This window comes from Neolamprologus brichardi, chromosome 23 (assembly GCF_056152115.1).
Source record: "Neolamprologus brichardi isolate AB-2024 chromosome 23, ASM5615211v1, whole genome shotgun sequence".
In the NCBI taxonomy this organism is placed as follows: domain Eukaryota; kingdom Metazoa; phylum Chordata; class Actinopteri; order Cichliformes; family Cichlidae; genus Neolamprologus; species Neolamprologus brichardi.
In genome coordinates, this window is record NC_142125.1 from 17,335,913 (window position 1) to 17,358,754 (window position 22,842).

A 22,842-nucleotide genomic window follows, 5' to 3' on the forward strand; every position below is an offset into this window, starting at 1 on the left:
CTACCGCTACACAAAACATTACTAGTACTACACAAAACATTACTACTACTCCAAGTGCTACTGCTACTACTACACAAAACATTACTACTGTACCAAGCATTACAAATACTACACAAAACATTACTAGTACTACACAAAACATTACTACTGCACCAAGTGCTACTGCTACTACTACACAACACATTACTACTGTACCAAGCATTACAAATACTACACAAAACATTACTACTACTCCAAGTGCTACTGCTACTACTACACAACACATTGCTACTACACCAAGCATTACTAGTACTACACCAAACATTACTAGTACTACACAAAACATTACTACTACTCCAAGTGCTACTGCTACTACTACACAAAACATTACTACTGCACCAAGCATCACTACTGCTACACAAAACATTACTACTGCACCAAGTGCTACTGCTACTACTACACAAAACATTACTACTGTACCAAGCATTACAAATACTACGCAAAACATTACTACTACACCAAGCATTACTAGTACTACACCAAACATTACTAGTACTCCAAGCACTACTGTTACTACTACACAAAAAATTACTGCAACTACACAAAACATTACTACTGCACCAAATGTTACTACTACTACACAAAACTTTACTACTTCCCCAACAATTCCTATTACTACATCTAAAACTTACACTACACCTTCTACTTCTACTAGTACTACATCTCCAACTTCAGTTACCCCACCTACCACCACTGCCCTGAAATGTGATAATGGAGGGGAAATCTTAAACGGTGTCTGCCTCTGTCCTGATGAATGGACTGGAGAGACATGCTCAAAAGGTAAGAATTTTTTTTTTCACTTTTTAGATTAGCAGAAAACAGCAGCTATGTGATGCTGTTAGCCGCAAGCTGATGCTTTGTGTCAGTAATTTACTTTTATATTTGTTGTTTCATTAAAGTTTACATGAATTACTTTTTTTCTGTGATATAAAGATGTAGGAAACCACAACCAGATTGTTAACTGGAATAAATAACTAACCAACACTGTGAGCAGTCATTACATGTCCAAACTTAGGATCTTCGGGTCTTTACTTTATTGTGTGATCCAGCTTTTAAACTACAAAAATCCTGTCTCAATTATAAAAAAACAAAACAATAAGAGATAGTTATGCAAATGCGATTTTAAAAGAACATGCCATTGGAGTCCGCTCAAATGTGATTGGTCAACAGTCAACAGCATTCAGATTGTAAATAATCACTGAAACTCAAATTCTTTCTCTGACCATGGTTCATCGATTTTTTTCCACTTTTGTATTTTTATATAAATAACTAATTATATGTTTTTACTGCCTATATTTTAATACCTTTGTCTTCTTAGTAAATTTCTGTGCAGCCCAACGATTTGAAGGATTCAGGTTCCCCCGTACACCCATTGGTTGGTTTGCATATTCTGATGAAATATGTGAAGTGGGAACAAGTGGCGGTAAGTCATCCCTTCAGTCCATCATCACTTTGTCAGGTACAGCCCAATGTAGTGATGTTTCTCTTTCTATCAACATCCCCACTCAGCTGGAAAACCTCAGGCTTCAACCAGATGCTTGTTCATGAGCGAATCACCAGGTTTCAACACTCTATATATCTTCCAGTGTAACCTGACACTCAGTGATATACAACAAAATGTAAGAACTGTTTTTATTCTTCTGAAGACTTATTACTTGATGGTCTTATACAGTTGCAGCTTGAACTGAGTATTTTATGTAATGTAAAAACGCAGCAAGACATGCACAGGATTACACATTCATTTAAGGACCACAAAAAAAAAGAAGAAAAAATGTATTTCTTCCACTCAGCTGACCAGTCCAGCTGATTTAGAGATGCTGGCAACCAGCACTCAGATTCTGACATCCAACCCAGAAGAGCTGACGGCCGAAAATGTTACAGCAGCGGCTGAGATCGCCAACACACTGCTGCTGTCTGCAAACGCCACAGAGGTACAAACATTCAACAAAACTTAAGAAAAAAAGAAACAAAGATTTAAATCAGTGTTAACAAGGGTTTGGTCATCATTTAAGAGATCATTTAATGAATGCAAACATTAATACATTAATTATTCACTCTTTATTTTATACCCTGTTGTAGCATCAGTAGTTACTGACTGTAGCATCCTGGTTCATGTTTGTGTTCCAGAGTGTCAGAGTGGCAGCAGTAGCAACGGTCAGTCAGCTGCTGCACACCACTGTATCAGATGACACAGAGGAAAACAACACAACTCTGGGGTGAAGTACTAAGAATAAAATATTAATCTATTAACTCATATGACGTCTTCGATTGTGTTTAGCTTAAATTAGCCGCTTTTCCTGGTTCAAAGCAACTATACTCACTAGGTACTTCATTAAATACACATTGTTTGTTGCAGGTTGGACTGATGCTCTTTTAACTTCAGAACTGCATAGATTCAACAATGTGCTGGAAATGTTCCTCAAATTTTGGTCCATATTGTCATGATAGCATTGCACAATTGCTAGAGATGTTTTGGTTGCACACCCATAAACCCTTTTTCAGGCTGTTTTCTGTAAAGTTCGACATTTAAAGAGAACACCTGTTTTAAGCAAATATCCCAGCAGATCATCAGTTTCCAAAATACTTAGACCAGCGCATTTGACACTAAAAAACTACATTCAAAGTCCCAACCTGTCCCCATTCTGATGTTAAGTTTTAAATTCAAGATGGTCATCTTGACTATGACTATATGCATGCATGTACTGAGTCACTGCCATGTGATTCGCTAATTAGATACTTTCATTAATGAGCAATTTTGTAAATGTATCTAACAAACCAGTGAGTGTAAGACAGCCTGTTTTGTGATTGCTTTTTTTTTGTTATGTCCAGGCTGACGGTGACTCTGGACCAGCTCTCAGTGAACCTCAGCCTCAGTCTCAATGCATCTCAATCTCAGGTGGTTCAGCCAAACCTGGTGGTCCAGTCGGCACAGATTTCTGCTGCACACACTCAGGGAGTCCAGTTCACTTCTCTTAGAGGTCAGTGAGAAACGGTGTTAAAGAAAAGTAATCCTCCAATTTTTTATTTTTTTCCCCCCATTTTGCTGCTTTTCATCCCTTACATACAGTTTGGGTCAAATTTGACTAAATTTGACACTAATAAAAATACGCTAATAAAACTTTTAACATTCAAGGCGTATCTGTTCAGATAGATGTTAGATCCACCGGTGTGCGTCAAGTCAAGAAATATTGTGGTTTTAGGGAATCTTTAAACTGTAAAACTGTGTTGAAGTAGGGACAGTCAACAGAACTGTTTGTTTTTCCCCCCACAGTTGTCCAGGTTCTTGCATGGACAGGCACCCGCAGGTCTCCTCTCAGAATATCATGATGTAGTGGAACAATTTCAATATTTGTAGCTTTAAGATTAAAGATCCAGTGGTAAGGTTCTGCATTTTTTATTATGGGATCACAAACAGCTCATTTCTTTTGCTGCTACAGGGACATCTGGCAGTTTTGTAGCTGAGAGAATTCAGCTGAACACAAACGCAACACAGGTTGTGGTGGAAAACGGTTTCATAGCTGATGCCCTCATTTATGTACGATTCCCTCAAGGTGAGTTTTCTAGGCTTACACAAACTGGCATTCTTGGGAACAACAGAACGTTAAGATGCTTAAGGTGTCACTAAGAGGTATTTAAGAGAGATGTTTTAGTTTGTTATTAATAAAAATGGAGCACTTCTATTTCAGACATTGTCAGTTCTTGTTACACCCACACAAAAGTTTACCAACTGCAGTGGATTTCTTTCTCTTATGTCAGGCAAAGGTGTCAGAAGTCGTCAGACAGACTCAAACGTCTCTCTGGGTTTCGTTCTCTATCAGAATGATCGTTTCTTCCATTCAAAACTCTACATGAGGCGACGGGCCACCATCAGGGTCCTGTCAGCCAGCGTCAGTGGGCAGGAACCCAACATGGTGCCACAACATGTGGAGATGATTTTCAGCCCAAGAGTAAGAAATCCAGCATTTCAAATTAAAGTCAATTTTAATATTTGTTGACCTCTTTTAAGTCAGTTTTATCTTCAAGATTTCAGATAATGGTGACCACTGGACAGCTTTTCCTTCAATAACTTGTGATCTCACCTGAAAATGTATCTGAGCAGTGTTTATGGTGGTTTTTATGACACAGATAAATTAATAAACTTGCAGTAGCTGTAGCAGCTGCGATAATGGTGTAAAAATAGAACAATACCAATATACACATCACAAAGTAAAATATTCATACCTTACTTATAACCAGTTGTGTTTTTATTGTTAAAATAGTTCTGTGTTATTTTCAAAGAACTGCATATGTGGTATAAACTCTAAAAATATGAAACATACCATCTGCTTTTGAAAGCAATATTTTATGTTTACATGTAAATCAGAGTTGTGGATTTCTGAGTAAGGCTGTGTATTTCTGTTTCAGAACATAAGTGGGACGTCTCTGTACGACTTCTCTTGTGTTTTCTGGAACTACAGTCAGAAGGACTGGAGCACCAGTGGCTGCTCTAAAGGAAACACTTCAGATGGACTCATGAGATGTTTCTGTAACCACACCACCAACTTTGCTGCTCTCTGGGTGAGGGTCACAACTTTTCAGGGCAATAGATGAGGTTACAGTGTTGGGTCGCAAATTTTGAAGCCTATATGATAACCTTCAGATCCAATTAAAACCAAAACACTCAGAAAGACCCTCTGGAAAAGACTAGAATTCTTGGAACAGAGTTTATTAAACAGTGTCATATGAAGAGCAGAACAGTACATTTACAGCAAAATAACACATGCACAGCAAATTCAAAAGTGTTAAATGTTTTGGTGTTAGTAGTCTTAGAGTTAATTTTACTCTAAGTAGAGTCACATTCTTTTAATGTAACTCTGAGGTGTAAAATGATAGTAGTTAAAATCGAGTGTTAAAAATGAGTGTTTCTATTTCAAATCTGGAGGTGTTACAATGGAAACATTAACTCTTGACCTCTTAACTCTGAACTCCTACAGGGGCTATGACACCAATAGAGTAAATTCACAGACTCCGCCCCCAGCACGGCTCCAATCGAAGCTGAAGTGAAGCCGTTTCAAAACATTTTGCTCTACATATTTGAGTTGTTTGCCATGCTTGGTAAGTCATTTTTTCAAAGATTGTTTCAATTATTATTATTAGCTTTTACTTCTGTGGCTCTTTGGAGTTGAGACAAAGCTGTGTGAAAGGCATTAGCCGTGTTGCTCGCTGATAGCACCGCTCGCTGTTTTAGCTAGCTGAAAGGTATTGTTTGCGGCAAATACCACAGCCTTGAAAAAAAGCTTGCATGTGAATTTTCAGTTAAATTTCTTGGTCAAATACACCTAAAACAATGTCTAGAATGTGAAATGTTGGTATAATGGTGCTACTTGAAGCCTGAAAACGATCTCCGATAAAAAAAAAAAAACGAGCAAACAGCAGTAGCAGACGTCCTGACTGGTTCTACGTTAGCATTTAGATCCCTCCAGAGTTTTGTGCACACGGTTTAGGTAAAAATGAAAAAGGTTGAGGTTTTACATTTAGTTCAGTATTACCTGTTGTCTGTGTCCTTGTCTTTTGGGAAAATACTTTACACAAGTAATGTCTCAAAAAGGATTCCTTTTTTTTTTTTTTTTTACTGTGCTGCAATTGATTTGTGCCATTAATTAGTGTCAACTAATTTTTATTCAATCTCCACATAGGATATGCTTGTGAAGATGGAATATGGGGGAGAGCAGAAGTGCGTTGCAGTTCCACAAAGTGATGAATGAAGGACATGCATATTGTATTTTGTATTTATTGAAATAAGTGATGAGAATGCTGTTATTTGCATTTACCAGCTCACCTATGTCAGACCTTGTACACTGTTACATCTTTCAGAAAATGTTTTGAAATTGTGGTGCACAGTTCAGAATAAATGTTTTTCAAAAACCATTGCATCTTTTTAGTAAATGTTTATTTCCAAAAGAAATTTCTAGAAGTTCAGAACAGTAAAAGTCCCGCTTTTTAGAATTAATTAGAAGATAACTCTTACGTAGTTAAACTAAAATACTCTTTGAGAGTTAATATATAAACTCTTAACACCAAGTGTTAAATTATCAACTCCAGAGAGATTTGGTGTTTAACACTAAATCAGAGTTAACGTACCAACTCTCCAAAAAGAGTTAAATTAACACTCTCTGGTGTGGACCCATATAGACACTTTAATAGTGTTGAAATCAAATCTGACAGTGTTAATTTGGACATGCTGGATTTGCTGTGTGGAAAGCGAGCAAAGCAAACCCTGGGATGTAGGGTCTTAAAGCACAAACAGCAACAACACACAAAATGACAAAAAGGAAAAAAGCAGCAGTCTGGGGCATATCGACCCTCCTCTTACAAAGGATCAGTGACTGCTCCTCCTGTTGTTGGGTAAATTTCCACCCAACAGCAGGAGGAGGAGCAGGAATTTCCAATCAACTCTACAAATGTCAATATTATCTCAATTATCGATACTTTTCTCCAATCCATTGTTAATCATACTTGCACCATGCTCCTTTCTTTTAATCTTACACTTATGTTACATACCTTTCTGACCCTACCCCATAACTTTTCAAGCATGAGTCTTACATCCATCATTTTGAAATGTGTCCCTTCATCGGTTTTATGGCCAAAGTGGTTCCAAAAGTTTGCAAAACGGCAGCTAACAGTTAATCAATTTGACAATTTTGTCGGGTGCACTTGTCAGAAGTAAACTGGTATCTATGCTAAGAAAGGGTTTTTCTCACCTTCTGGCGGCTGATGCGAGAAACAGAATCCCAGGTGCATGCCCTGGTTTGTTTACCGTATAGGTAATGAAAGGGCTGGACACAACGTGGGGCAAAAAAGATGAGCACAGAGAAAAGGGGTCCCAGGTGCATGCTTTAGCAGTGCCAAGTTTAATTAACCCTATGTTTGGACTAGTCACCATTGGCCATAACACAATCAAAGGTTACTTACTGATCCTAATTACTAGATTTTCAAACAGTATTGAACAACATGTGTTCATACAACAAGTGGCACAAACTCCATTAATATAATTAGAGATAATATTTGACTTAAATATGTGGGTCTTGTGATCTCGAACATGTAGGTTAGATGCACAGTGATTGCATTATATAAAATACTCCAGTATATATATATATATATATATATATAGTGTATATGAGTGTATATTAGTATATATGATTACATATGATTACATAATATATATGTGAGTATATGTCCAGTGTATACAGATATATATGTCATATATATGATACAAAAAATCCTCAACAACAGCTTGTTAAACATTGGTCATGACATAGCTCAAAATGTAAATCTAACTCATCACAGATATTTTATGACTTTAAATCTGAATCCTGTTTTTCAGTCATACAGAGAGAACTACGAGTATGCGAAAGCTCTGGATGTGAGCTCCAACGTGGGACTTTCTCTTTCTATTCTGGGTCTGGTTGTGACGATCATTTATCACATTAAAGAAAAGTAAGTTTGGGTTACTTCACAGATTAGAAGTGATGTTTAATTATGCTGCATTAAAATTCTCTCATCACATTTACCAAACACTTCTAGTTGTTATTTCACAAACTAAAACTTTCTTGGATGCAACAAATAGTTATTTTCATTTTACATTAATGTTTTGATTATTTTATTTGTCTAAAAATAGTAAAATTGCTGTCTGTCTCTTATATATATATATATATATATATATATATATATATATATATATATATATATATATATATTAGGGGTGCAACGATACTCGTATCGATATCGAACCGTTCGATACAGTGCTTTCGGTTCGGTACGCATATGTATCGAACGATACAACATTTTTAATTTATTTTATCAACTTTCCTTCTGACGATGCTATCTGTGTTGAGCGCTCAGTGGATCTGCGCTCGACAGTGCAGCCTAGGCGGAGTAGTCGAACACAGATTCACTGAGCGCAGGGCAAGCTAGCGAGACAGAAGCTAGGCTAGTTGCAACATGGCAAATTGAACCTCCCCCACCCTCATTCAGATCTGGCGTTTGGAACTATTTTGGTTTTCATGTGATGTATGACCCTGAAGGTAAGCGCATCATGGACAAAAGTAAAACAGTATGTTGGATGTGCCAGCAATGCTCAATTGGTGGGAACTAGTGTGTTAGCGCAGTTAGCTCGTTAATGTGTTGACGTCTTCCAGCCCCACTCATGAGGCGATCTGCGGTAGCTCGTTAACGGAGATTTGCCGTGTTGTGACGTTAATGTCATTTCAGATTAACGCTGACAGCACTAGTGGGAACACAACCAATATGACTGCACATTTACTCCGACATCATCCTAGTGCAAAGACAAGTGGAAGCAGACAAAAACAAGCACGCATGCTACAAACTTTACCCGAGTCATTTAGACAGCCGTTAGCACATGATTCTCCTTATGGGGACCTGATATGTTTAATATGCTGCTGAGAATATAGCCCAGAAGAAGCGTATAGTATAGCTTTTATTTTGGAAAGAGACATTTCTCCATAATAAACTCTCTTTTCCAAAGATGAGTGATTCCTCAATCAGATACAGGGCTCGCAAAATCGCTAGCCCGACGTCCTGGGGCTTTTTTCCAGTCGGGCTACCAAAATCTATCTCTGCTCTGCTCGTCGGCCTATCGTAGGAAGGAAAACTATATGTCAATGCTTTTGCATTCTTTCGGAAATGTAGCTGGGTAATTATGTCATTGGCATCGGCCACTGTCAATATGTGACATACTGAAATCGCGTTTGAATTTGCGCTTGTTTTTTGCTTTCACTTTGCAATCGCGTGAACTGTGTATAGAGAGCGACAGTACTGATTGGTGAGTGATGATAATTTGCGCACCAATTCCTCTGACATCGTCTTATCAATCGTTAGCTTACTATGCAAACATGACAAGTGAAATCTCCTGCAGCTTAAACATGTGAGAGGTTGATCGCGCAGAGAATCGCTGAGCGTTATGTAAGTGCGTGTGTAAAAGCAGCAGGATATATATTTTAGTTCTGCTGAGCCAAATAAGACAGGTCAGGGTGAAGAAGTGACAGCCAAAGAAAAGCTTACCACAAAACGGAAAAGTTATGACAAATCAGACTATAAGGAAAAAAGAAAGTGCAGCTTTATGGTTTCATGGACAAAAGAATTTCTGTGGCTGCAATATGACGAGCTAAATAACCAGGGCTGCACATAAGTGGTCCGCAGGTGCGCATTCGCTGTCAAAATAAAAACCCGCACAAGATAAGAAGTTGCAACGCGTGTTTGCGTACATAAGATTTTCAGGAGGAGGACAGACATTTGTTTAGAACTCTTAAAGATGTCGAAGAAGCTCCTTTAAGCAATTACTGTGATGTTCCTCCACCTCCAAAGAAATGTCAGAAGGAGTCCGAACCACAAAAGAAGCACGTATTCTCGGAAAAGTGGTTGCAGGAGGTGAGCTGGCTTCAAACAAATGATGAACGCACAGAGATGTGGTGCAGAATGTGCCGTGAAAATTTAATAAATGACAAATTAATAAAAAGGCATGAACATTTTTTTTGTATCGAAAAAATATCGAACCGTGACACCAAAGTATCGAACCGAACCGAACCGTGAATTTTGTGTATCGTTGCACCCCTAATATATATATATATATATATATATTTGTGGTGTTTTTCTTTAAGAAATACCAAAACTTAAAAGATATTAAAACTTCTTTGTTATTTTTCTCTCTGTAGCTTCTTCAGGAAGTCTCATGGGCAGCCAAGTAACTTGAATTCAAAGCTGGCTCTGCTGTGCATCTACCTCAGCCTGCTGGCCTTCATCATCACCTTCCTCTCTGGAGTCCAAAACTCCACCAGACAGATCGACACTAAGGTGCAGGGTGATGATCGAACCAACAACATCCTGAACTCTGATGAACACATAGAACCAGACCGCGGCTCGTGTACGGCTGTAGCAGCTCTGCTGCACTTCCTCCTGATGGCCACCTTCATGTGGAACAGTGTATACAGCACTCAACTGGTGCTGCTGGTCCGGTCAATGCGCCGCAGCCTGCCAACACACTGGACTCCACTGAGTGTGACTCTGGGATGGGGTAGGACATTCAGAAAGAAAACAAAAATGCCAAATTTGAAATATTTTAGAAGAACTTTAAAGTAGTATAATTAGAAGGAAAAAAGTCATAACATTAGGGAATGCAGATACACAGCACTGTGCTAAAATCTTGAGCTTCTTATCATTTCTTTTAGTTTAAAACAAAATTAAAATAAAAACTGAAGTGAAACTAAACATTTTCCAGTGATACACAGATACAACTGCAAACCCCCGGCACATCATTTTCAGATCACCGCGGTCTTTCGCTACTCAGGTTAAATTTCATTTTACTTCAACTGCTGTTTTGATTTGTTGTGTCCTGTTAGGAATGCCAGCGTGTTTCATGGTCATCACACTGGGGGTGAGCTACAGGGTGGACAATCCGCTGGGTTACAGACAAGAGGAATTGTGGGTAATCTGTGAAATTCTCCACCCTACAATGACCTAAATTCCCAGTTTGGATTATAGAGTAGTTTATTTATTGTGAAATTTATGGAAGACCACAAAAGCCACGCGTATCAAAATAAAGAATTCTGTGCTTAAATAATAAATTGTAGAATAAATTCTGCATTTGCAAATTCATTTTTGAATTCCACATTAGGAAACTGATTTTTTAAATGTTTTTTAAAAAAAATTCATTTCAAAAACCTTTTCCGAATTCCAATTTAAAAAACTTATTTTCAAAATGCTTTTTAAATTCCACTCCTCATTTCAAAATCCATTTCCCTTTCCTGTTCGCTCACGGATTAGCTCAGGGATTAACATTTGCATTACCATCTGGATTAGCAACTTCATTTTAAAGATCTTGCTGCAATACAAATTAGCCAATTGAGATGTAAGGAGCTCTCTGATTGGTTGGACAGACACAGGCTGCCAGCCTGGATTTTTCTAGCTCATAGCTTTGCCCTGCTAAGAAGCGTGTGTGCTTGTACAAAGGCCGTTCAGCCTCGGGATTTACACTCAGCTCGACACGGATATGTGAAGAATGAAGGGACCCTGCAGCGAAACGGAGAGCCCAACCTCTGACTGAGTACTTGTTTACTCAGTCTGACCACCTGTTGAAGGTAACGTGCTAACATGGCTAATGCTAGCTTTTTTGTACGCTGCTGTGCTCTTCACAAATAAAGCTTGAAGCAGCTCAGACTATTAGCACTGAGCCCTATTACATTTATACAGTGTTAGAGCATTAGAGCTGCGACCTACAGCCTTTAAACTAGCGATTAAAATGCTGACAGTAAACTCGTCAGTCCAGATGTTACCAGATTACTTTATGATACTTAGAGTTAAAACAACTAAGACAGGCTGATTAAAATAACAGCTGTCAGTTCTCTCATTCCTTATATCAAAACTGGAGATCACACTACTGATTTCAGTTCATTTAATATGTGAGTGCACAGATTCATTCTCAACTGGACATAAATGATGGTAAAAGGTTGTATATATGATGAATTCATCAAATCTCAGCCTCTAACACAGTGCGCTGAATCTTAGCATTGAATGTCCAGTATATTCTAATCTACGGTGGCCCCTAGTGTCACGGCTGCCGAGGCGAACCGTGTGGTGTAGAAGGGAGAAAGGACCCAAAACGCAGGCAGTAGCTGATAATGCTAGTGATGTTTATTTACACAGTGGGGAGATGGCAAAACAGGCACAGAGGGAAGACAAAACTAAAGACCTAAAAGCTAAATGACAAACCTGAGAGGGTACCAGAATGGGGGAGAGGCAGAGAGACACGGACGAGGGACAGGACACCGTGGAACACAGACAAACTGGCAACAGGCAGGAGAACACACAGGGCTTAAATACACACAGCAGTGATCAGGGGATGAGAGACAGGAGGGCAACACACCTGGGAGAAATCAGGGCTGACGGGACAGGGGAAACGTAAACTGAACACACTCACATGAGACAGAGACCTTCAGAATAAAACAGGAAACTCACTGGCCCCTAGAGACAAAGCAGGTACAAACTCCAAAACACTTGCAAACTCCAAAACACATGCAAACTCCAAAACACTTGCAAACTCCAAAACAAATGCAAACTCCAAGACACTTGCAAACTCCAAAACAAATGCAAACTCCAAAACACTTGCAAACTCCAAAACAAATGCAAACTCTAAAACAAATGCAAACTCCAAAACACGTACAAACTCCAAAACACTTGCAAACTCCAAAACACTTGCAAACTCCAAAACAAATGCAAACTCCAAAACAAATGCAAACTCCAAAACATGTACAAACTCCAAAACACTTGCAAACTCCAAAACACTTGCAAAATCCAAAACACTTGCAAACTCCAAAACACAACGGAAGTGCTCCAGGATGCTAGGGGCAGTGTTGAGCTCGATTTGCAAAATAAACAGCAAGTTTGTTGCAAACACATGGGCTGTATGGGACGGTCTAGTCTCCGTCGCGCTTCCCAGGTTGCCTAGCAACCATGATACTAACCGCTGGAAACGTGTCATACAACTTTGTTTGACAGAAATGAAGGAGAACATATTTTGTTCATTTGTTTGTTTGTTTCTACAAGAGCTTTGTGTGATTTGATAAGTATCTGAGGCTGAGACCACAGGACAGTAAAACATGATTTTTGGGCTTCATTTCTGTACTGAACAGTCATTTAAGATTAGTTAGTAAATAATAATTAGCTAATGTTGTTCATGAGACTAAAGTCATATCACTTTGGTAATGTAAATATAATATGGCCAATATTATAGTTATTATATTAATCATTATTAGCTATTACAGCAGTGAACATGTGTCAAATACTGAGCCTCAATACAGATTCAAGTTGCAGTTATTTATATGTCTTAGCACCTTAAATCTTCACTCAAAGACAAGTATCTTTGACAGTGCATATATAGATGTATCATATATAAGAGACAAATGTTATTCCTTCAGTATGTTGGCATTACTAAATTTGGCTCATTGCTTACATATATTTATAAAAAGAAAATGTACGAGCTGTGATAACTGTTTCTGATAAAATGAAGAGTAGAATGATATATTAAATATTCCTTTATTGGGTGAGAAAATCAGACCATGTCATAACTGCTTTAAGTCATACAGAATAGATATCAGAGCCTTAAACAGGCTGACTTCTGCTAAATGGGTCAAACTGGGCACAAAGTATACAAACACATAACATCCTTATAGAATATGATGTAACACTATAGATCAACTTACCTCAGAATATATAAAGCATATAAACAATTACAGCAATATGATGCAACAAACACAGCAGTACTACTAATCCAAAATACTCAAAGCTTCATAGAACTGAAACAAACATTTATTTTTAGGTCCATTCTGCTGCTGATACATACTTTAGGTTTCTGAATATTAAACTTGTTAGTGCCTTTCATAGAGTGTAACTTGAAGGCCCTGAGTACTGTCTCCCACACTGAAAACACTGGAATGATAAAATTATTTGAACATTACCTAATAAGACTGATTCAAGACAGACAATTAGTTATGTTAAACTTTCCTAGCAGTCCTTCAAAAACAGGGAACAGTCTGTCTATTCTCTCCATCTGTCAGCTGCTGCTGGCTCTTCCTCCTCCTCTTCCTCACACACTGCTGAGTTTGTCCTGGTGGATCATCAGGGGTGCAAAGCCTCACAGATGATGTGCAGCAGTGGGTCCCTCTGACTGTCCTCACTCTGGACACTTGCAGTTGTCACACATGGAAATCAAATGTGTGATAAGCTGCAGGATTCAAAGACAAGTGTAACTTATAAATGAATGTTCATACTTTTATTACACAATCAGAGAGAAAGAAACAGAGAGAGAGTGCAGGACAGATAGACAGGTGACTGTCTCATGTGTATACACTGCTACAAAACAGCACAAAAGAAGGAGGTTTGTGTTATTACGAAAGAAGAAGAGTTCCCAGATGGTACAGTGGACACATGTGTGACTCCTGTGATTAAAGCATCTTTCTTTCAGCTTAACGAGTGAACCGTCAGCTCGTTCAAACACACGTTAAAGTCCGTTTGGCTTGACACCACCGAACAGAGGCAGCAATATAACATAGCTAACAGTAACAGTGCAGTGAATCCTGCTTGTGCCGTGATATTCAGGACTGCAAACCGAGCAGCATCACTGACTTTCAGCTTGTTGTGTTTGTGAATATATGACTGACTTTAATTATCCATAAAATCATCACATTCTCTGTAAGATTAAAGTCAACTATTGAACGGCGTATATTTTGAAGTAAAGGCCTTCAAAACCAATGTGTTATGGGGTTTGCAAGTGTTTTGGAGTTTGCAAGTGTTTTGGAGTTAGCATGTGTTTTGGAGTTTGCAAGTGTTTTGGAGTTTGCATGTGTTTTGGAGTTTGTACGTGCTTTGGAGTTTGCAAGTGTTTTGGAGTTTGCATGTGTTTTGGAGTTTGCAAGTGTTTTGGAGTTTGCATGTGTTTTGGAGTTTGCAAGTGTTTTAGCGTTTGTACCTGCTTTGTCTCTAGGGGCCACCATACTAATCAGCACAATTTAAGCAATTCACTGTAACTACAGTATCTACACCTCTGTGGCAAATGTGTGGTAAAGATACAGATCACGAAATGTAATTATTAATAAAATATACATGATGAAAAACAAAAGATGAAATTGATTGAGTTTAGTATAGGGTGGGCCATTTATATGGATACACCGTAATAACATAGGAATGGTTGGTGATATTAAAGTCCTGTTTGTGGCACATTAGTATATGTGAGAGGGCAAACTCCTCAAGATGGGTGGTGACCATGGTGGTCATTTAGAAGTTGGCCATCTTGGATACAACTTTTGTTTTTTCAATAGGAAGAGGACCATGTGACACATCAAACTTATTGGTAATTTCACAAGAAAAATAATGGTGTGCTTGGTTTCAACGTAACTTTATTCTTTCATGAGTTATTTACAAGGTTCTCTTTGTTCAAAGCCATTGACATGTCGAAGAGGTTAACACGTGAGGAGTGGATCAAAATTGTGTTGATATCTGGTGAACGCAGTAACCGGGTCATTGCAGCAGATTTCAATGCAAGACACCCTACGAGACCATCCATCTCCCATGCTACAGTTAGCAAACTGCTTGCTAAGTTTCGTGAAACTGGTTCAGTGTTTGATTCGCCAAAATGTGGACGCAAGAAAACTGTCACTAATGAAGAAACATCAGTGGCTGTCCTAGCTTCATTCAGCAAGAGCCCACAGCGTAGCACTCGTCGCATGTCACTGGAGAGCGGCATCACAAATGGCACCCTTACAAACCCCAGCTACTGCAGCATCTCAATGAGGATGACCCAGATCAGCGCACAGAATTTGCAGTTCTGTGGCCCACCCTGTACTTCTAAGGGATGCCTTCTTTGGGATCTGACACACCAAAAGCTGGCACCAGTTCCCTTCGAGGCTTTCCCCAAGCCGCAGCTCATTCATGTTTAAGCCATTTCCCTTTATGTACTTATTATACTTATGCTTTCAACTCTAAAATGAAGACGTTGGCCCAGCTAGTGAATTGGAGATAAATTATTTGAATTTCAGGAGCAGGACCATGCCTCGAAACATGCCCCTTCCAGTTGTTATCTATATATGACCACCCAGTTCTACAAGCTGTTCGTTCTCATTTCCATACCTTACCCTCCCTGACCTTTTTCCGTTCTTTCACTTCTTCACTTCTCAGTAGTACATCAAGATCTGCCAGGCCTGGGAGCCACCACCCATCCCCTCAAAACCTTTCTTCAAACTGCAGCTCATTCATGTTTAAGCCATTTACATTTATCTACTAAAAAAATGTTGCCAAACCTAAAGTGAGGATGTGTGTCAAGCAGTGTTGGTCAAGTTACTTGAAAAAAGTAATCAGTAATTAATTACTGATTACTTCCCCAAAAAAGTAATCCCGTTACTTTACTGATTACTTATTTTCAAAAGTAATTAATTACTTAGTTACTTAGTTACTTAGTTACTTTTTAAAAACATGATTTACAACCTGAATAGGTGATAAAGCGATAGATCTTTCAGCCCAATTCTACTTTTTCTACATAATCATCATACAAAATGTAATCAAATGGAAAAGTCCCTTTTTAAAACTTGTTTTGTTAGTTTTAATCTTTTAACTTTATGCATGAAGCAAAATTTTAATTATATGCACCATTCTCTGACTGGAAGAAATTAGTTTAACATTTAAACCTATTTTCTGTACATTCCAGCACATAATATATATATATATATTGTGTTTACACTCACTCTTTCAGATGCAAGTAAAACACAGCAGAAAATAAATAAAGTCAAAGACTAGCGGTCCTTTTGCTCTATTTTCACCTGTAAAGCAGGAGTAGGGTAGGCGGAGGGTTATCCTGGTGCAGGTGTGCCGCAGCGGTCAGTGGAAGGATACGGCAGTTTCTCTGTGAGTTTCCCATTACGTCGTAGCTACTCGGTGCTTGCTTGGAAGTTTAGGGGTTTTTTTCGCTGTAAAAAGAAGTTTTCTTCCCACGCACAACGGACACTAATGTTTTTGTCACTTTTTACGGAATCAAACTCAAAATAAGGTCAGTACGTCCACGCTTTAAACGCTGCACGCTCATACTCTCTCCCGTACTTGATATATGATCCATTGTTGATCTGCACACAGCTGTTGTCACACACGTCGCACTCGCTTACGTCACTGTCATGAGACATTCTCGCAAGAAAATCACGGTTTTAGTAACGCAGTAACGCAGCGTTCCTACGGGAAAGTAACGGTAATCTAATTACCGTTTTTGCAATAGTAATCCCTTACTTTACTCGTTACTTGAAAAAAGTAATCGGATTACAGTAACGCGTTACAAGTAACGCGTTACTGCCCATCTCTGGTGTCAAGGTAGTCAATTGGGATATTTGATCTCAGTAAGTCACACAATAGGGTGTGGCAAGGTCTCACAATGGGTTCACCCAAAACCTTGGCTGATAATGACCCACACCCGTTTTCAACTTGGCAAATGTGAGTAAGCAGATGATCGAAATTGGATTAACGACCCTCATATGCAACAGTTCCATTAGTGCTTAAATCTGTGACTCTCCACCAACTGATCTTAGAACTCAAGAAGTTTCTTGAATGAGAGGTGAAGCGTCTTCAAGAAACATAAAGAAATCCAGTCACTTTTCTTTCCAAGCTCCTTTGCTTACTATGACTTGGATGAGTAAAAGCTTTCATGTATGTTCATGTAATCATGTTTGTTGCACAAAATGAACAGAGGACATACTGAGAACTGAGGGTGCCTTAACACAAACATGAGATTGGAATTGTTAGTGCCATTAACCCTATATCCAGATGTTTCTTTGGCCTTACTGTGTGGAGCTTGAATGTTCCCTTTGGGCCAGTGTGGGCTCTCTCTTTAGGTACTCTAGAGGACTCACAATAGGAGTTTTTTCCTGTTTTTTCAATAGGAAGAGGGCCATGTGACACATCAAACTTATTGGTAATGTCACAAGAAAAACAATGGTGTGCTTGTACTGTCCGTACTGCTCGGGCCAAGTAGCCCTGAAACCCTGCCAGAATTACTGTCTGACTGTAATTCTGGCATTCTACATATCTATATATATATATATATATATATATATATATATATATATATATATATATATATATATATATATATATATATTAGGGGTGCAACGATACACAAAATTCAGTGTTCGGTTCGGTTCGATACTTTGGTGTCACGGTTCGATATTTTTTCGATACAAAAAAAATGTTCATGCTTTTTTAATTTAATTTATTAAAATTATAAATATATATTTTAACTCAAAAGTACAGTTTTTAACATTAATGTTGCTGAAACAACAAAGTAATAAAACAATAAATCTATCTGATCGAGAAATCACTCCTGTTTGGAAAAGAGAGTTTATTGCAGAGAAATGGCTCTTTCCAAAATAAAAGCTATACTATACGCTTCTTCTGGGGTATATTCTCAGCAGCATATTAAACATATCAGGTCCCCATAAGAAGAATCATGTGCTAACGGCTGTCTAAATGACTCAGGTAAAGTTTGTAGCATGCGTGCTTGTTGTTTTTGTCTGCTTCCACTTGTTTTTGCACTAGGATGATGTCGGTGTAAATGTGCAGTCATATTCATTGTGTTCCCACTAGTTGCGTGGCACATCTGACATACTGTTTTACTTTTGTCCATGATGCGCTTACCTTCAGGGTCATACTTCACATTAAGACCAAAATAGTTCCAAACGCCAGAACTGAATGAGTGGGGGAGGTTCAATTTGCCATGTTGCAACGAGCTTAGCTTCTGTCTTGCTAGCTTGCGCTGCGCTCAATGGATCTGCGCTCGACAGTGCAGCCTAGGCGGAGTAGTCGAACGCAGATCCACTGAGCTCTCAACACAGACAGCATCATCAGAAGAAAAGCTGATAAAATAAATTAAAAATTTTGTATTGTTCGATACATATGCGTACCGAACCGAAAGCACTGTATCGAACGGTTCAATATCGATACGAGTATCGTTGCACCCCTAATATACAGTATATATATATATGTATGTGTGTGTGTGTGATCTACAGTATCAAAAGCGGAGCTGAGATCCAACAGAACCAGAACTCTGTACTCTCCAGCATCTGCTGCCATCAAGATATCACTAGATACTCTAAGTAAAGCCGTTTCAGTGGAATGTAATTTACGAAAACCAGCATTTTTATCCATGAAATAGTCAAGTTGTACTACCACCAATTTTTTCTAAAATCTTTGATACAGAGGGCAATTTGGATATTGGCCTATAACAGTTAGGAAGAGATGGATCCAGGTGGGGTTTCTTTAATATTGGTTCAACAACAGCTTGTTTAAAGAATCTGGGAACTGAGCCAGTATAGAGAGAAATATTTATCACTTCCACAATACAGGGGCTAATGGAATTAAACACGCTAATGAAAAGTGAGGCAGGTAGGACATCAAGGGGGCTTGAAGTCTGTTTAATATGACAAAATAGGACTCTGATGTCCTGTAATGTAACATGAGTAAAAGAGGACCAAGTATCGGAGAAGAGCAAATTGTAAGTTTGATACTGAGAAGATGAAGGAGAGATATTTGACCTGATGGCAGTGACGTTATTTGTGAAATTGATTAATTGTCTTAATTGTATTAAATTGGAATTCGAAAATGGATTTTGAAATGAAGTTTCTAAAAAGCATTTTAAAAATCTGTTTTTTAATGTGGAGTTCAAAAATGAATTTACAAATGCAGAATTTATTCTACAGTTCATTAAAAACAGAATTCTTTATTTTGATGCGGGTGGCTCTTGTGGTCCTCCATAGAAATTACATCCACTGCCTAAAAAAATTGTCATCTTCATTAAATAAAGTATTTATAAAATTTTGATCAACACGTAGACAAAAGTGTTTTTTTATGTTCTTTTCCTCTCGCTGTAGTTGTTGGCTGGCAGCGTTGGATAAGAACAAACATTTCAACTTTGGAAAACCGATGTTTTGGGCTTTCCTTCTTCCTATTGGCCTGATCCTGATTTACAACATCGTCCTGTTGGTTCTTACCTCCATGACTACATGCAAAGTTGAACCCAGACTGACCAGGTAACATCTAAAGCTGCTGTTGTTTCAAAAATATTTCAAAAATAAATTACCCAAATTTAAGTGGATGTTAAAAGGTGCAATTCTCAGATATAAATATATTAAGAAAACCAACATTTAAAAATGAGAAATGAAAAAGAAAAACTTTGAACACAATTTAACTGTGAGCAAAACAAAATGGCTTCATTTCTTTTTGTTAATAATAACAGTAATAACTAATAACACAGTAATGCTCCATCTTTGTCTTCAGGAGAGATGTATCAATGCATACACTCCATTTTCACAGATATGATGTAAAGATTATGCAGAATCATTTCTGACTAGCTTCGATGTGGATTTTAACTCTGTTTTTACTGTAGCAACAAGAAGTCATCTTTAAGCAGGAAGTTCCTCATCAGTTTATCTCTGGCGGTGTTACTCGGTCTGTCCTGGACTCTGGGATATTTCGTGCTGCTCAGTTCAGAAAAAACACACCTGATCTTCAGCATTTTGTTCTGTATCTGTACAACCACACAGGTACGACTCCTTCCACTTCATTCTAGAACTGAGATTAAAGGTGTCATGAGCTTCTCACACTTCAGGTAAACACATAAAATGCAAAAAAACAAAAACAAATGGGAGGTGATTGTTGAAAGTTTTATATTTAATTCATGGTATATCGAAGGGAACAAGGAAAACTGAAACATTTTAACTGAAGCAGTAGTAGTAATAAAAGTACGAAAATGCTGGTAACTCTTGCAAATATTAGGATATTAGTGACAAAGCCAAGAAAAACAAAGGCTCATCTCAGTAACCACAGCATTGAAAGAGGATGCCACACCCGAGTTTCAGTCTACCAGCAAAAGAAAATTGTACTGAGGTCACTTTTGCTGTTGACAACTGACTGCAAGTAGCTCTGGTATCCAATTGCATCACCATTTTCAAAAGATAGCCTGGTGGGAGGCAACCTGTCTTCAAACAATCATGGCCTGACTTAAACTTCTGTTCTGCAGCAAGTACGTCACTATTTGTGGAGGAATTTCTATCATGGTACTGGGTCTGTGACCCAGTGTTTTGTGTTTGTTTAAGTTATATTCCTTGATTATTTGTTATTCATGACTTTGGTTTTCTTGGTGGTTTGCTGTTCATATTATATTTGTAGTTCTAGGTCCTAGTTCTGGTCACTGTGTCTTCCCTGTGTTCCATGTTGCATATACAGTCAGTCATGTTTCAGTGTCAAGTCCTTGGCTGTATCCCAATTCAGGATCTGCATCCTTTCGCAGTGTTTGTGGGCCGGGTCCTCCAAATACCGAGAAGGCTCGAAGTGCCAGTCTTGTGAAATGGGACCATCTAGCCTCCGTCGCGCTGCTCAGGTTGCCTAGCAACCATGATACTAACCACTGGAAACGTTTCATACAGCATTGTTTGACAGAAATGAAGGAGACATTTCTTTTGTTCATCTGTTTGTTTTTACATGAGCTTTGTTTGATTTGATAAGTATCTGAGGCTGAGACCACAGGACTGTAAAACATGATTTATGGGCTTCATTTCTGTACTGAACAGTCATTTAAAGATAAATAACAATTAGCTAATGTTGTTCATGAGACTAAAGTCATCTCACTTTGGTAATGTAAATATAATATGGCCAATATTAAATTTACTATTATATTAATCATTATTAGTTATTACAGCAGTGAACCTGAACTCTGTATCAAATACTGGGCTTCAGTAAAGATTCAAGTTGCAGTTATTTATATTTCCTAAAACCTTATATATTCACTCAAAGACAAGTATCTTTTACAGTGTATATATAGATGTATTATATATAGGAAACAAATGTTGTTCTTTTAATATGTTGGCTGATAGGTTTGTAGCATAAACCTATTCGCTGGAACGTTCAAGACAATTCTACTACACAGCAAAGCAAGACACAAGCAGGCAAAGTTCTTTATGTTTCTCGTATACAAGAAAGACCAACTGGACAAACACCGTTCCTTCGCTTGACCCCAGTTGCTCTTGTCTGCTCCCTCGTAACACTGCTCTTTTATTGAGGTTAAATGAATATACATAGGCTCATTTACATAGGTACACATGTGAACAAAGAGTACTGTCTGAGTGTGTGTGTATGTGGGGTCAGAATGTGACAAACACAGCAGTACTACTAATCCAAAATACTCAAAGCTTCATAGAACTGAAACAAACATTTATATTTAGGTCCATTCTGCTGCTGATACACACTTTAGGTTTCTGAATATTAAACTTGTTACTGCCTTTCATAATGTGTAACTTGAAGGCCCTGAGTACTTTCTCCCACACTGAAAACATTTGAATGATAAAATTATTTTATCATTGCCTAATAAGACTGATTCAGGACAGACAATTAGTTATTTTAAACTTTTCTAGCAGTCCTTCACAAACAGGGAACAGTCTGTCTATTCTCTCCATCTGTCAGCTGCTGCTGGCTCTTCTTCCTCCTCTTCCTCACACACTGCTGAGTTTGTCCTGGTGGATCATCAGGGGTGCAATGCTGGACACTTGCAGTTGTCACACATGGAATTCAAATGTGTGATAAGCTGCAGGATTCAAACACAACACACAAGAATTTACAAAGTAATAAGAAAAATCTTGCAAAAATAATTTCAGGTACTTTACTAATAACTATAAAGAATAATTTGTTACTTATAATTAGCATCAAACATGACATTACTTAGAAAAATAAAGAGAGTAACCATCATCTTCCCTTTCTGTTTTTTAGGGTTTACAAATTTTCCTCCTCTTCACAGCTCGAACACGGGCCTTCAGAGCCTCCATGTCACGGTCCATGCAGTACATTTCCTCAATCAACATCCCTCTGAACAACAAAAAGTACAATCTGTGGAAGAAGTGGAATACCTGGAATATGAGCCAATCGGAGACCTACAGGGATCTGAGTGACATCGAAATGACCACCAGCAAAACCCTGTAGGACCTGAGGAGGACTAACAAAAAAGCCTCTTGCAGTAAAAACTTGTCATGTTGACAAGGATTACATGCATACATCACAATGAAAATTCATATTTTTCAGTGTAAGCTAATAGCTGGGAATATTGCTGAAGTCTCCTGGATGAGCTTCTGAATTTTTAAGTGTATTTTTGACTGACTGAACTGCATTTCCCAGAATTTCCAACATGCTGTTCTGCCATCAGAGGAAGAAGCGGTTGGATTTCCTGACTGCTTT

The 22,842-nt window shown here is 38.2% G+C and overlaps 1 protein-coding gene across 1 annotated transcript; it reads left to right on the forward strand.

Annotated features, from left to right (window-relative positions):
- Positions 1–1,558: 1,558 nt before the first annotated feature.
- Positions 1,559–22,590, forward strand: LOC102777493 (adhesion G protein-coupled receptor G7-like). Its single transcript, XM_087836100.1, has 13 exons — positions 1,559–1,599; positions 1,830–1,970; positions 2,167–2,255; positions 2,869–3,017; positions 3,477–3,590; positions 3,796–3,986; positions 4,444–4,596; positions 7,403–7,515; positions 9,750–10,108; positions 10,434–10,515; positions 19,491–19,649; positions 20,006–20,162; positions 22,381–22,590. Exons 2-13 carry the CDS (start codon positions 1,854–1,856, stop codon positions 22,588–22,590), a joined length of 1,893 nt encoding a protein of 630 aa, XP_087692226.1. The 5' UTR covers positions 1,559–1,599; positions 1,830–1,853.
- The last annotated feature ends 252 nt before the right edge of the window (positions 22,591–22,842 follow it).